The sequence below is a fragment of the Colias croceus genome, chromosome 22, assembly GCF_905220415.1.
Source record: "Colias croceus chromosome 22, ilColCroc2.1".
NCBI lineage: Eukaryota > Metazoa > Arthropoda > Insecta > Lepidoptera > Pieridae > Colias > Colias croceus.
In genome coordinates this window covers 2,477,267-2,494,581 of record NC_059558.1, presented here as the reverse complement: position 1 = coordinate 2,494,581, position 17,315 = coordinate 2,477,267, and the positions used below count along the sequence as shown (strand labels likewise).

The 17,315-nt window shown below is 33.2% G+C and overlaps 1 protein-coding gene across 1 annotated transcript; it reads left to right on the top strand.

Annotated features, from left to right (window-relative positions):
• The first annotated feature begins 608 nt into the window (after nt 1-608).
• LOC123701921 (long-chain fatty acid transport protein 1) lies at nt 609-16,564 on the top strand. Its single transcript, XM_045649539.1, has 12 exons — nt 609-703; nt 1,995-2,253; nt 8,943-9,093; nt 9,611-9,848; nt 11,388-11,622; nt 12,538-12,739; nt 13,213-13,405; nt 14,042-14,120; nt 14,210-14,283; nt 14,606-14,801; nt 15,263-15,353; nt 15,706-16,564. Exons 2-12 carry the CDS (start codon nt 2,039-2,041, stop codon nt 16,015-16,017), a joined length of 1,986 nt encoding a protein of 661 aa, XP_045505495.1. The 5' UTR covers nt 609-703; nt 1,995-2,038; the 3' UTR covers nt 16,018-16,564.
• Nucleotides 16,565-17,315: the final 751 nt, after the last annotated feature.

Genomic DNA, 17,315 nt, shown 5'->3' with positions numbered 1-17,315 from the left:
GAGGTTATCTTCCACGACAATATAATACAATTAAGATGAGTTGCTAATCAAATATAAGCTCTATTTATTACACTATAGATAACTCTGTTTTGATCTGGTGTAAATTATTATTTCATTTATTTTGAACCTTATGACGTAGGTAATAGAATATATAATTTATAAAATATTAGGTTACCATCGAACCGGTAATGAATGAAGTGGGTTGATAAAGGAGTCATAGTGATGTTAGGACGAGATATTAACCTGTGTATTAACTGTTATTCTAAAGTACCGGTTTTATAGAAGATATATTTCACTCTAACGAGACGAAAAGAGTTTATTGATAAATTGTAACATTTATTGTATGTAATATTTCGATTTTTTTTATTTGGTTAAATCAATCAATACCAGAAACTGTCTTCTTTTACACTTTGTTTGTAAATAATATTCTGTATCAAACAGAATGTAAAATATAACTCATAGAAAATGTCTTTAAAATTTTACCACGTTATGATTTACCATATTTTCTACATTTTCTTAAAAACCGATATAACGAAATATCGATACCGGTATCGTATGCACATCACTACACATTCATTCGGTCATTCCTCTTCACCCCACTCTCTCATGGACGGTACTCGGTAGTTGTCAGGTGGTTGTCAGTTGGTTATTAGTTTGTGGAGTGATATTTTGTGTTTGCAAGCAGAAAATATAATTAATTTACGTAAGTATATTTGCTAAATTAAATTGTAAATGTGCTTATAATATTATTATTAATTTGAGAGATTGGTGACTGGTTTTTTTTGAATTTTTTGGTTAATGTTTTGACATAGAGAAGTCTTATTACTATTTATTGACGTTCACGTCGTTAAAAATAATGTTTACAGTTTACTACTTTTGTTTTATCAGTTTTACAATATCCGTTGTTTTTATATTATTTTGGGTATAAAATTATTTAATCAGTTAGTAGGTAGGTACCCATTTAATGTTTTTACCGTACGAAATAGTTTTACTGTAACTTTAAACTTTTGAACTTCTAGCAAGCACTTGAATCATTAAAGCCTAATTAGGAAATGTAATTTTCTTATAGGACCTAGGAACAATATTTTATAATAAAAAACTGTGTGAATAATTTTAATCCATTTAAAAACCTTGAATAAAACATAAAGTCGCGGGGTTCTTTTTTTTAGATAGGTACCTACCTACCTACTCGTAGTTAGTTAATTGGGGGCTTATTGGGGAAAAAAAATTGGGATGCTTTTAATGTAAAAGTAGGTACCTAACTAAGGTTCATTAATTTTCTTGTATAACTAGTGCGCAAATAATATAAAATTGAAGGCAGGTACGTAATTTTGATGGATATTATAGATACATATGTACATAATATTATACATAGATAGATACTTACCTACCTATTTGTAACTGTAAGTATTCGTTTAATTAAAATTTTACACGAAATACCTAATATATAAAATGTTATGTAGATAGGACCTACCTACTAATATTATGAAGTGATAATGTGAATGACCTCTATATAATACGGGGGTTCAACTTAGCTAAAATCTTTTTAGGACATGCCATTATTTACATGTATTGAGGTCATGATGAGTTTGAGATAATTTTTTGTCCATTGAGCGGTCGATATTTCTTATATCATTTTCCTTCTTAAATTATGTTTGGTAAAATGTACATTTTGTAAAATGTAAGTATTTATATATAAGTAGTTAGTAGGAATTACTATATTATATATTTTTAGAAGATACTCGTGAAACGAAAATAATTACTGTTCGTGACATACAGCCTGGTGACAGATGGACAAACATACAGACAGACTAGTTTCGTACAGCGAAGTTTCAGTTATTATAGGGACCCGTTTTCCCTTTGGATATGGAACCTAAAAATAACATCTAGTGAGTAGTGAAGCAAGGAAAGACCCTGTACTGCTTCTTTAAGTATATAAAATCGTTTTTAATTGGTTTACCAACATTTTTTTTCCAATAATTTAATTTTTGCAGAAGTCCCAAAACTATGAGCATCGCAACATAACGTACCTACCAGGATGGCAGAAAAGACAGAAGTTCGTTTTGAAGAAGCAGAGAAACGCAAGGGGTTAATTCTCATACTGATCACTATCGTAGGCTGCGTGATATCTTGGGCGGTTCGACTTTATCCACTTGTATTGGCCGTGGTCGCGATATTGACAGTTTACTTACTGAGCGGAGACCGCTATCAATGGATTTATATATGGAGGAAGACACTTTACCGGGATCTATTGTAAGTTTTTATCATAACTTATCCTACGTATATTTCCTACAGTAAAAATAAGCTTGTGTAATATCATGATTTTGAAATGAAAACTTCTATACACGCGCGAAAGCATTGTGAGCCTTTACATGTACCTATAGGTTAATCAGACATGGCTTTGATTCAATATTAATATGTAATACATAACTATAGATAGTCCTTTAGAAAATAAATACAAAATTTATATTATAACTTCATGCACACGATAAATAACCGTACGAAGGCGGAAGGTACTATACTGAATAAAATATCCGTATTTCTTCCCATTTATCGTTTCATGAATTAGCTCAATTAACGGCCCAGGCTGTCTAAATGACTTCAAGTGTGAAATATAAACTGGGTAACGTTATACGTGCGGTTAGACCAGAACAAACCAGATGACATTATGTGCGCAACAATGCACTGAAAGCGTTCGACTTAGGAAATATCGATTACGCGGCGAGCGGTTTGAACATTGGACCCTTTTGATTTATATTTAAATCTCTCTTTGATACTATATAAATTAATATCATCTAAACCGAGCGTCTTAAAAAGTAAAGAACGAACATTTCTTAAGTCTTACGATTATTTGAAACAATTAGAAAGAAAGAAAGAAACATTTATTTACACAGAGATTATAAATTAATGTTAGTAAGTTAATTATAATCTAATTTATAAAGCGATTTAAACATTTATATGAATACTAGCTTTCCGCCCGCGGCTTCGCCCGCTTTGTGCTTTAAACTATCCTATCTCTCAAGTTGGATCGAACTGCACAATATGGTGTGCGAATTTTATTATCATCGGTTAAGTGGTTTAGGAGTCCATTGAGGACAAACATTGTGACACGAGATTTATATATATTAAGATTTCGTCAAAACCTAAACTATATTTATTATCTCAAACTAGCTGTAAATTTTCATGAACTCGTAATCCGTGACTATATAAAATCAATTGACATTTTTTTTAGAAGCCATATTATATTACCGATACCTACACATTATCTTTTAATATTGTGTGATCCAACATGAATATAAAACTATAATAAGGCTTCTTTATCCCTTGTTTTGATCCAAATCCACTGATTACAATAGTTTTAAAAGATTTGTAATATTTCATACACGGGAATTTTTAAACATTCAAGTTACAAAAATGTTAAGTGATTTTATATAAAGAAGAAGGAATTGATTAATTAATAATTAATATTTATTTATTTAATCCATACTAATATTATAAATGCGAAAGTAACTCTGTCTGTCTGTCTGTTACGCAATCACTCCTAAACTACTGAACCTATTTGCATGAAATTAGGAATGGAGATACCCGAGAAAGGACATAGGCTACCTTTTATTGTGAAATATGTACCACGAGCAAAGCCGGGGCGGACCACTAGTATTTTATAAGAAAGCAACAGTTTTACAGATTTGTGCTATGTCAAACTTGAAATTTAAAGTTTCCATACGCCTGCTACGAACGGATTTTCCAATAGTTACGGCCTGAACAATTCAATGTTTTACGTTGAAATATAGCACTATTCTTTATTATTTGATTACTTCAGTTGTTTCCCGTATGAAAAAGATGCAATATGTAATTTAATTCGTTAGAGCAGGACAGTTATACTTAAATTGGAATACACAGGAGGACTACAATAGGGCATACACACGGGATCTTATCTCACGCAACATCGTACAAAGTTCACCTGTCTCTTGTAAATTATTGTGCCCTAGTACTTCGTGGGTGCAAAGTCCGCTTTTGTTCAACATGTTTTTCGTTCGTCACTTCCCTTGTTTTTAAAGTTTAACGGATGAGGTTTTACTACAATAGCTAAGAAACGTACTAGGTATGCAATAAAAGACTGTTAAATGTAAATGAATGTAGTCACTTAGTTCATCATCATCAGCCCATAAGTTCCCACTGCTGGGACACGGGCCTCCTATGAGGATACAGGCCATAATCCACCACGCTGGCCAAGTGCGTGTTGGATGACACATGTCGTCGAACTTTTTAATTATTCGACATGTCGGTTTCCTCACGATGTTTTCCTTCACCGTTCGAGCACGTCGTCACTTAGTTAGAAATTGGTAAATAGGCGTGAGAAACAAAAGACCGACCTAAGGGTAGATTTTAAGAATCATCCTAACCCAATTTCACCTTAACAAAAAGCGAAAACTAAATTTCGAATTGAGGCTTAGGTATACTAAATCTTTTTTGAAACAAAATTATCACGAAAAAATATACAACAATGAAAATAATATATGAAATGCACATAAAACAAAGAAGAGCGTGTGTACCGACTACCGACCACACGTGTCAGAAGTGATACTTCTTTAGCAAGATTCAAAGTTACCAAGCCTCGCATTACTCCATGACGTGACGGTATTGCCATGACGCGACCTTGAAATTTTACTCCCAATGCGCTTAAAGAAGTTTCACTTCAAAAAAAGAAAATATCGCTGAAGATAAAACCAACAACTATGTAAATCGTAAGATAATTTAGCATACAACCTTTCAAACTCAAACTCAAACTCAAACATTTATTTATTCAATTAGACTTCTTCGAGAAGCACTTTTGAAACGTCAATACATATTTTTATCATTTACCACCGATTCGGAAAGCAGTATCTATGGAGAAGAATCGGCAAGAAACTCCATAGTTGCTCTTTTAAATCATTTCAGTATTACAATTTAATTTTACAAAATATGTAAGTAACCGTACGTATATATTATCATAATATGCCAAAGAACTGTCCTGCGGTTCTCACGCGACAACCCTCCATGGGTTTTTATCTTCCATATATTCCTTAATGCTGTAATAGGCTCTCTGAACTAAGACGTTTTTTACATAATTCTTAAATTTAGCACTACTAAACTCTTTAATACTATGAGGAATTTTGTTGTAAAAAAGTATACCTTGACCCATAAATGAATTTTTAACTTTAGCTAACCGGTAAAATGGCATTTCAATTTTATTTCTGTTCCTTGTGCCATAACAGTGTCTATCTCCTACTCTTGTGTGTAAGTCTGCGTTTTTGTGTACATATAAAATATTATTAAATATATACTGTGATGGTACAGTGAGGATACCAGTATTCTTAAAGAGATCTCTTAGTGAGTCCCTAGCACGTAAATTATATATAGAGCGTATGGCTCTTTTCTGTAATATAAATATAGTTTCAATATCTGCAGCCCTGCCCCATAGAAGAATTCCATAGGACATAATGCTATGAAAGTAGCTAAAATAAACCAATCTAGCCGTGTCTACATCGGTGAGATGCCTTATTCTTCGAACTGCATATGCAGCTGAACTAAGCTTAGCAGCGGTGGCGGCAACATGGGCCCCCCATTGTAACTTCTCATCTAGTGTCAATCCAAGAAAAACAGTAGAATCCACAGGGTATAATACCTCCCTGTTTAAAATAATATCCCTTTTTACCTTTTTTACATTTGGAAGGACTTTACTTTACTTTGCCCCGTTATGTCAAAATATTTCGTATTGTTTACCATTATGTTAAATACAAATTCGACCGATAGGTATGCAATCACCAATCATTCTATTGCGCACTACAGACACCTCTTACATTCGCTTCTATCCTGGTATAATGTGTGTCGTCCGGTGGCCATTGGAATTTGTAACCTTGGGCATTGTTGGGGTCTATAATTGATAGCAGAGGGTTCATGTGTTCCCAATTTAGTTCTAGAAAATGCATCGCTTGTTGGTACGAATATAAAATTTAAATTGAACGTCATATAAATTGAACTGACATGACATGACAGACTAATAAAATCAGACGTTTCGTTAATAGCCTAGGCTTTTCATTAAGCGGTTTATACGTATGTATATGAATGATATTATTATCTACTAGCTTCCGCCCGCGACTCCGTCCGCGCGGATGTCGGTCTTCGCGTGGATGGTTTATTTCTCCATTTTGAGTAACTCTGACAATGACATCTTATAAATATCTATCTGACCCAAATACGGCTAGGCCTATAATAATACGCAACGTGTGTTCGCAGTTCTACAGAACAACGTCTATGGATAACTGAAAAATTAAGATTATTTTTTTTCTACGTATTTTTCCAGGATAAAAAGTATCCTATTTTACGCCCAGGATAATAAGGTATAATTATACCAAGTTTCATCGAAATCGAACCGTTAGTTTTCACGTGATGTCTTCACATACAGACAGACAGACAGACAGACAAAAATTTTTTTAATCACATATTTGGGTTTGGTATCGATCCAGTAACACCCTGCTATTTATTTTTTCAATATTTTCAATGTACAGAATTGACCCTTCTACAGATTTATTATATGTATAGATGAAGACGATTTTGTTGTTTTGAAATAATATAAAAAATGAACCATGCACTGTGAGGTTGAACTAAACGCAAATTATATTTTATTTGTTAATTTTATTCACTTACTTTATTAAACTTGCACAATTATTGATTTATAATTGAATATTAATTAAATTGAATTGAATTTTGAATTGAAATTGAATATTAATTAAATTGATAATTGAATTGAATATTGATATAATTGATGATTAAATTCGTAGGACTCGAGAATTTTGAAAATCTGTATGCCTATCTTATCTTATCTTAATCTTATCTTATCTTTCTTATCTTAATATATATAAATCTCGTGTCACAATGTTTGTCCTCAATGGACTCCTAAACCACTTAACCGATTATAATAAAATTCGCACACCATGTCCAGTTCGATCCAACTTGAGAGATAGGATAGTTTAAACATGCAGGTACCACGGGCGAAGCCGGGGCGAACCACTAGTACATAATATAATAAATCTGCAGAAGGGTCAATTCTGTACATTGAAAATATTGAAAAAATAAAATATAGTACAGTAACACCCCCATGGTGTTACTGGATCGATATCAAACCCAAATATGTGATTAAATTTTTTTTTATGACATTGTCAGAGTTACTCAAAATGGAGAAATAAACCATGCGCACGCGAAGACCGACATCCACGCGGACGGAGTCGCGGGCGGAAGCTAATATGTAAATATTACACCTATACAGGATGTCCCAAGAAGTAGTAATACACTAAAGCTGCAAAGTAGAGGATCTAGAGGGCTAGGTATCCGAATAAATATTGCGTTAGGTGCTAGATAGATTTTTTGTGTGATAGATAATAGTTCCAGATAGGCAAATTTACTATTTAGCCAATTTAGTCTGTACAACGTAAAATCATACGTAAATACATAAGTACTAGCTTTTCGCCCGCGTCTTCGCCCCCCTTTTTAAAGCAAAACCCGCATAGTTCCCGTTCCCGTGGGATTTCCGGGATAAATCCTATGTGTTAATCCAAGTTACCTATGTTGGCTAAATTTCATTATAATCGGTTCAGTAGTTTATGCGTGAAAACCATACATACAAACCTTTCCTCTTTATAATATTAGTATGGCTTATAGCGTGTCGGAATTTGCTTGTTATAATCTGCAGCGTGTTACAAAAAAGGTCATATTTGTTTCCATAATGGCCTTATTAAAATAAACTACTATTCATTAACAAATAATTAGTAAACTGTAACTGGCTGCGTATAAAAATAAAATACTTACCTAGTTTAAAAAAATCTCTCTTTTATGTCCCTATGTCTAAGTATAAAACAAAGTCGCTTTCTCTGTCCCTATCTCCCTTTGTATGCTTAAATCTTTAAAACTACGTAACGGATTTTGTTGCGGTATTTTTTAATAGAGAGGTAGAGTGATTCGAGAGGAAGGTTTTAGTATATAATTTATTAGGTTTTAGACAAAGAGGGCGAAGCCGCGGGCGGTAAGCTAGTATTTCATAAATTTTAGGGACATGAAGACAATATTCATTTATTCTTCTTTTATTATTTTTCCCAACAAAAAAGATCACTCATAACTTAGATTGGGATCATAGTTGACTTTTGGTCTAATGAGACTGTTCACATTTTGTTGGGACTTTGAGACATTTTATTAACAATTTTTTTTTATCCTGGATGAAGTCGAAGTCGAAGGAGCGTATCCCTAATACGAAACCAAGCTACCAGAAATATCTAGGAGTTAGTGCCTATAATGTATGTGATTAGTTACGCAACGATTGTTACCCTTATTGAATGACAAGGCTAATTGATTGCATGCATCATGATTACATAATGATACAATGTAGCTAGTTTAAATTGTGAATTGACACATATATAGGTAATTATTATAGCTCACCCCGACAAAAATACATCATTTGTTATGGTTAGTTATGTACCTATACAAACTAACATAGGTACCTATATTATTTTTTTAAATAATATGATAACAATCAAAATTAAATCCAAACTTAATTCAAAATTTGTCAGTAGCGGCCCAGTGCCTCGAAACAGTGCAGTTTCTTGGTTCATGTCGAATTTCTTGTTGCCATTCTTGTTGCCTTGCTTTTTGTACTATAACTGAAAATGTAAAAGGAAAAATTAAATTTTTCTGGACACTTAAAATATGACCTCTCAAAATGGTAATTATTTCAATTTTCGGATAATCGTATAAACCTCAATAATGGTGCACAATACACTAAAATATATCAATAAATTGTGCCATCAACACATTTTTAGATCAACAAACTTTGCTTTTATCCTGGCTGACGCGACGCGACGTTTCATTATTTTTGTTATAAAGTATTTGTGCTTATAAAACCCTATTTACAGAGGTCTCCGTGTTCTCCTAGCCACGATGTTCAGGATCTGGGTATGGGAGAAATGCGGCACAACGGTGGTCAGCCGTTGGGAAAAGGTGGCCAAGATGTCGCCCAATAAGAAAGCTTTTGTTATGGACGATCGGGCTATTACTTTCCGTGAGGTTAGTTTTGAAAGAAAAGAGCTGTTCATCTGGCTTTATATTGCACTAGCGGTCCGCCCCGGCTTCGCCCGTGGTACATATTTCGCAATAAAAGGTAGCCTATGTTCTTTCTCAGGGTCTAAAGATAGTCTGTGCCAAATTTCATCAAAATCGGTCCAGTAGTTTATGAGCCTATTCATTACAATCAAACAAACAAAGTTTTCCTCTTTATAATATTAGTGTAGATATGCAAAAGCTAAGCTAAGCGAATTAATGTAAAAGGAGATAATTTTGTTTAAAGAAAATAAAAAGTTTTAGAGAAATTCAATATTTGATAAAAAATATTGTTTATTATTCTGGATATAATCGTAATTGTATATTATTTAAAAAGACTTACAACGTACACCAAATCGAATATATTTACTTACAAAATTGATAATTTGGCATTATGTTTGAATTCAGTTATGTACACCACCAAATTTAGCAATAGGTGTAAATTTAGTGGTGTTAACAAGCTGACCAGTTCTGAACTTTACAGGGTAACGAACTAAGCAACCGCATAGCCTGGTACTTCAAGCGCCAAGGCTTCAAGCGGGGGGAGGTTATAGCCCTTTTCATGGAAACCCAACCAGAATATGTCTTCCTCTGGCTTGGGTTGGCAAAGCTAAGAGTTACTACAGCATTGGTGAATACGAATTTAAGAGGAGCCCAGTTGATTTACTGTTTAAGGATCGCTGGGTGTAAAGCAGTCGTGTTTGGGGATGAAATGGCTGATGGTAAGTATCTATTTAGCGATTTCGATCATATAATATTAGAACTTATATTTTTGCTATTAAAACCTTACACATTACTCAGAAACTAATACCACTCAATTAACATTATGTAGTTTACATATTACTAAGACCTCTTATTTCCAGACAGATGAATTCAACTGACAGGCAAATTCATATTATGATTGCAATAACCAGCCATGGTTAATTATTATCTCTTCTCTTTAATATATAATATAAATCTCGTGTCACAATGTTTGTCCTCAATGGACGCCTAAACCACTTAACCGATAATAATAAAATTCGCACACCATGTGCAGTTTGATCCAACTTGAGAGATAGGATAGGTTTTATCCTGGAAATCCCTCGGGAACGGAAACTATGCAGGTTTTTCTTTGAAAACGCGTGCGAAGCCGCGGGCGGAAAGCTAGTGGTATTATATAAATTTGTCAGTCAGTTCAATTCACGGCGTAAACTATCTGGAAACAAAAGGCCCCGACCCCGGCCTTTGCGCATTCAGATCATAACACACTAGTATTTAATCTGTAACTAAATTTATTAAATCGGAGTCAAATTTAAGTAACCTACACAACAATAATCTGGTTTAATTCAATGAAGAAACTCAGGAATATCCCCAGGTGTAGGTTTACTGGCAGGATACTGGTTGCGGTTTTTATCAACCGGTTTTATGTATTGCAAGGTTCATATTTCTGGTACAAATGCATCCTTTGAGATTAAGCTATACTACGCTTATCTTCGCAAAACGTCTTTCGAATTTATTTCAACTGATAAGGGTAAACTTACAATAAGTAACAAAAGAACATAATATTTTCTATGAGAATAAGTTATCGCAAAAATATGTCGACGAGAGTTTGGAGCAAACAACAACAATCAAGCTTTTGCTTATAACCAATGTTAGACAGTTTCTACGTCAATCCTTTATCAGCACAGGATACATAGGTTCCTTTAACTTATTGGACGTAATTGGATAACAGGCGGTTTGACTGCCAAGGGCACCCCTAGATTTGGTTCAATTGATCTATATGGGGCGAACGGGCATCTAAAATTTAACTGCTTCATTGAGATGTTGTACATTTGATGTCAATACAAGTGTGGGCAAAGGACAATAATGCCACAATAATGCAATGATTTGCATTGTTAATCGATTATTTTTGGTATTTTGACATGAGTTTTGTGCGTTTTTTTGTAATATGAGATCTCAAAATCCACACATCTTATCTATGAAACGTAATGGCACTCATAAACGGCTTTTTTATATACTTATATTGTGACAAAAATTCGAGTTTGTACTTAGTATCATTTTTGGCTTGTATGAATTATCAATTATTTAGCATTTATTATTTATATACAAGTTACCACTGTCTAGTATTTTTTTCGGTTTCATCTTATTTGATATATAAACAGTTTCGTTTTTATGTTTCACGAAGTTATACCAATGGTAAATAATAAATATGTTTTTATATCACAAAGCGCTAGAATAGTTTATTGTAATAAGTAATAACGTTGTTCTCATATTTTTTCCAGCTATAAAATCGATCCAGCATGAAATACCAGACATACCTCTATTCCAATTTAATTCCCCGGATAGAGAAAATGCTCCCATTGTTCAAGACACCATACCGTTATCTTCAGAACTCACAGAAATGTCCATAGAAACTTATGTAGACCCTGAACCAGCTAAACCTAGGGATACTCTGCTGTATATTTATACAAGTGGAACTACTGGGTTTCCCAAGGCAGCGATAATCACGAACATAAGGTAGGATTATATTAATATGGCGTTACAAATTACATGTTTTTATAGTTTTTAAGCTATTGCATAGCTTCTATCGCGGGCCTTGAGCGCGGGGACCGAATCGAGAAATTCTGTAACGAAAAAACCTCACGCTCCCCACTCCGACGGGCGGAGGCCGGAGGTGTGGCTTGAAGGCATAGCATGCAATAGCTTTACCGCGGCAGTCCCCGCGTGCCACACGTCTTTTTTTTTAATTATGCTTATAAAGTTTGCAAAGACTAATTAATATAGTTTTTGTTTCTAGCATAATTTATAAATGAAAACAGGAGAAATAGTAGGTAATAGAAGAATAATGTAGATTTTTTTAAATTTTACAACTAGGTACATAATTGATATTTTAAATTATTTAATTATGAACTGAAGAAGAGTATCACTTAAATTGAAAACCACCCAATTAATTTCATTCAATTTTGATTTATTTTCGCCTAGATATCTCTTAATTCCACTAGGAGTACATAACTCAGCATAGCTCTCGTATTCCAAAGAGATATACGATCCAATCTGCCCTTACACCATAAAGCTGGTGGAGTAACCCAATAAAATCATAATATTTTAAGTAATTTACAATCTTTTTGGTTTTGCTAAATATGACAGATAGCCAGGCCAGGAAGCAAATTATACTTTTTATATTATAACAAAATAGGGTTACAATTCTGATGTATTTTCTCCCAGATACCTCCTTATTCCACTAGGAGTACATAACTCCGCATGGCTCTCTTCTTCCGAAGTGATATACGATCCAGTCTGCCCTTAACAATAAAATCATTATTACAAGCAAGACAATCTTTTTGGTTTTGCTAAATATGACAGATAGGCAGAAAGCAAATTATGCTTTATAAATAACAAAATAGGATACAATTTTGCTCTCTTCTCTTCTAGATACCTCCTAATTCCACTAGGAGTACATAACTCCGCATGGCTCTCGTCTTCCGAAGTGATATACGATCCATTGCCCTTACACCACACAGCTGGTGGAGTACTAGGAGCTGGCCAATGTATCGTATTGGGATGTACTGTTGCTTTAAGAAAGAAGTTTTCCGCTAGTAATTATTGGCGGGATATTGTGAAGCATAAGTGTACGGTAAGTGTTTTCTGTTAATAAAATTAAGATATGAAAATCTGTTTTCATGTTTTTAAATATTTCTTGTTCTATGGTGCTAGAACTGTTAACTTGTTACTAATCTTCAATCACTTTCATTATTAAAATATATAGGTACTCGCTAGTATTATCTGTCTTGTTTAGGCATATTTCTTTGAACTTTTATCTGAAAATATATTGAGAATTCAAAAATAATGGCATGCGTATTTTTCTCCTATGCCTATATCGTTTACTTTCCCACAAGAACAAAATTTTCATTAACATTATATATTTTTGCGAGTGTCATTTTTTATTATTTTATACCATTAATATTGTTAACTTCAATTTTAAACTTTCGACAAATTGTTAACCAAATTGTTGGTTATCAATTTGTGGTTATGACAATTCGTTGTTTAAATATTTCAATTGTAAACACATAGTTTTGTTATAAATAATAATTACAATCTTTCTTCCAGGCTGCCCAATACATAGGAGAAATCTGTAGATATCTCCTAGCAGTACCGCCAGGGCCTGATGATAAGGCTCATAAGGTAAAAGTGATATTTGGCAATGGCCTCCGTCCACAGATCTGGGAGGAATTCGTTAAGAGGTTCAATATTGAGAGGGTCCTGGAGTTCTATGGAGCTACGGAGGGGAATAGTAATTTGGGTAAGCTTTTTTTTTGTTAACTAGCTTTCTGTGAGTGGCTTTACTCGTGTTTTTAAATAGTTATTTACTAAAGCTGTACGATTTTTCTAAACCTTACACTAACCATTGATAAAAACCGAATTAAAATAGGTGCGAAGGAGTTTTTAACGAACAGACAGACTTTTATTTATTTATTATCTTTGAGATTTTTATTTACATTAATATCGAGAGAAATATTTTTACTGTCTTATAATTTTTTTCCAAAAAGCAATACCTATGTCATGTTGTGCGTGTCGAAAATTTGCTGCATCAGACTATCATAGGTATACATGCTGATTCATAATAACCTTGACATACTTATTTCGCCTATTGTTTATATTCGTTAGATTAATTAATGTAAAGTAATAAATTTATAATCATTCCTTCTTATGAAATGCTTTGTGACACTATTGATGATTGATTAGACTTATGTTATTCGTATGAATGTCTGTCTGTCTGTTAATTTTTGATGAACGGCGAATGTCGCGGCGAATAACGGCAGCGCGAGGAGCATAGTGTGGCAGGGGCATTGGTTTTGAGCGTACTTAGAAGAAATCTATTGTAATTTTAATACAGTACATTTTTTAGTATGGTTTAATTTGTATTTCTTTGTTACAGTGAATTTAGACTCCAAAGTAGGTGCCATTGGGTTTCTCAGCCGTATGGTGTCATCGATCTACCCTCTAACATTGGTCAAGTATGTTTTTAAATCGCAGTTTTTTTTGCTCCTACTCCATTTTTTATTTTTTTTCTGTCAATGTAAAGTATCTGGTTTTTTCTTTTTAGATGTGATGAAATAACAGGTGAAATTCTTAGAGATGCAAATGGTAGATGCATTACTTGTGGCCCGCATGAACCTGGTAAGGTTTATCATTTTTAAAATTATTTTAAAGTATTCTTCTTTTTCGTTTGTAAAAAAATGCGTGTATGTGGAGCACAGGTGTTAGAAGTGAAACTTCTTTGGCAAGATTCAAAGATACCATCGTCTTACTCCATGACGTTACGGTATTGCCATGACGCGACCTTGAAATTTTTCACTCAACGTGCCTCAAGAATTTCACTTTTTAAAAATATTTTAAATGTGTTTTTTTTATTACAAGTATTAAATTTTATGTTACATAAATAAATACAATCCTATGTACCAGGCGAGCATAACTATAACAGAAGTTTAAACATTCCCAGGGCTACTATTAGGCAAAATAGATGCCAAAAAGGCGATTCTTACGTTCGCGGGATACGCAGATAAAACGGCTTCGGAAAAGAAAATGGTCCGCGACGTTAGAGTGCCAGGGGACTGTTATTTCAACACAGGGGACATACTGGTCATGGACCATTATGGCTATTTCTATTTTAAAGACAGGACTGGTGATACGTTTAGGTAAGCTTTTTTTGTTAATTAATCAATAGGAAATTTGAATGTAAGAGGCATTTTTGAAAGTTAAAGTTGTAGGTAATATCTGCTTCCAAATGTAATTATACTTATTACGTATTTACCTAATTTTTAATTATAGTATATGTGCACGGCAATGCGAAAAAGATAACTTTGATAAAAAAAAAGAAAAAATATGTTTAGCGAGTTTATTCAAGAATTCATGTTGTAAGAGATATTTTTAAATCTCACTCTGAATTGTAATAAAAAACGACGTGTGTCACTCGGGGACTGCCGCGGTTGCGCTATTGCATGCTATGCCTTCAAGCCACACCTCCGCCCGTCGGAGTGGGGAGCGTGAGGTTTTTTCCTTTGCGAGCGTGAGGTTTTTGCCTGTTTGAAGGCCCGCGATAGAAGCTATGCAATAGCTTAATATAGTTTAAATATAATATTATTTTCTTGTAATATAGATGGCGCGGCGAAAATGTGTCCACTGCAGAAGTTGAAGGTGTTATCAGTAACCTGATCGGCTTGAAGGATGCTGTTGTGTATGGAGTTGCTGTAAGTTTTCATTTAATTTGATTGTTTATAATATGACCATTTGACTTTACTTTTATCAGTACGTTTTTATTTAATTTTTTTCCTAATAAAAATTATCGGTGACTAGGTATAATTTCCTCCATGATCATATTTTCGTTAAATGTCATTAATAATTATACTTAGATTCCGATTAATGATAAAGACTGACCAGTGACCACAGTGAAAATTGACTGTTAAAATTTAAGATGATTTTTTTTATCACAGTTGAAATATCTACCATATACACAAAGAGAAGAAAAAAAACCAAAGCCAAAATTTTAAATAAAACAAAGCTTCTATCTCAAAAATTTTATTTATTATATTGTTTCAACAGATACCAAACGTAGAAGGCAGAGCGGGCATGGCAGCCATCGCTGATCCAGAAAGGAAATTAGACTTTGAGTCTTTAGCAATAGGGTTGAAAACATCTCTCCCTGTATACGCAAGACCATTATTCATTAGAATTCTTCCTGAACCACCTTTAACAGCTACTTTTAAATTAAAAAAGAAGGAATTAGTTGAACAAGGCTTTAATAGAAATATCTTCAATGATCCCTTGTACTTTTTGGATCAGAAAACGGGAAAATACGTGCCGTTAACACAGAAACTATATGATGATATAGTTCAAGGGAATATTAGGCTGTGATTTCATAGATATTTCTAGATGAAAAGTAAAAAAAAGTTCGGTCGTTGGTTAAAAGTTAAAACAAAGATTGCATGGATACGAAAAAAGTAGCACACGTGTCAAAAGTGAAACTTCTTCATTCAAAGATACCAAAATCGTCGCCTTACTCCATGACGTGACGGTATTGCCATGACGCGATCTTAAAATATTACTCTCAAAGAAGTTTCAAAATTCACGAACTATTTTTCTGTGTAATTGAATATTCCTAAGTTTAGAAAATTGTTAATCAAAGCTTTAGAAAAAATAGTGTAGTAAAATTATTTTGTTAAGTTTTTGTTTATCAGGGGACTGACATTATACTGCTGGTCAGTTTAGCGATAGAGAGAGATAGAAAGAGCTTTCATAGCTCTGTCCCTGTCACTCAAGTAATAATTACTATATTTATTTGTTGTTGTATCAACTCTTTTTATTTCCTTCCTTTTTTTAATCTAAATTTGATTTTAATTTGAATTCATTGAGTATTATTACTACGTATAGAGAGGAGACCACGAACAAAATTTGTGCGACAAGCGGGGCGGCGCGTGGCGGCTAGTGAGTCATACACTTTGTAGATATTCTGCCTCTTATTACTTATAAATTAAAACCAATCAATGTAACAAATACCTAAATATTGTTTATCTAATTAAAAAAATGAATAAACTTATCAATTAAAACCAATCAATGAAAAAAAAAAAAATTGTTTGAGACGATTGACTCTAACTCCTGTTACAAATACATAGTGTAGTAGCGGTGTCCTCTCTAGTACGTAGTACATAGCAACTCAATGTTTGAATTATAGAATTTTAACAAATCACATAAGTTTACTGTGAATAATTTTTGCTGAAACATAAAATTATACTAGGCATTTAATAATATGAATCTCCAAATAATATTAAGGTTTTCTCTGAGGCTCATACAATATCATTATTTATTATTGTTTTTTAAATTATGTATAGAACCAAAGTTGATTTCGGATGTTTGTGATACCTAATTATTGTTTTACAAAATTAAAATTTGCTTTATAGCCTTACAAAATTAAATATTGAATCGTTTAAAAAATATATACTCTTGTAGGTACCTATTTAGATAAATGTAGATAAAATACTAGTGCATAGGTAAGACTGTACCTAGGTCTCTATTATATCTGAAATACTACATATTTGTGATATTACATCATAGTTAATAAGAATAAATTGATTTTTATAAACTATTGTTTCATTTTTCAATTTAAGTACCTACCTTTATATTAATTTAATATCAGTCAAGTAGTAGAAAAACAA

Coding starts and splice junctions, on each gene's coding strand:
- LOC123701921 (XM_045649539.1), top strand. CDS start 2,039: ATGGCAGAAAAGACAGAAGTTCGTTTTGAAGAAGCAGAGAAACGCAAG. Junction 9,094..9,610: donor GGGCTATTACTTTCCGTGAG/GTTAGTTTTGAA, acceptor TGAACTTTACAG/GGTAACGAACTAAGCAACCG. Junction 12,740..13,212: donor TTGTGAAGCATAAGTGTACG/GTAAGTGTTTTC, acceptor TCTTTCTTCCAG/GCTGCCCAATACATAGGAGA.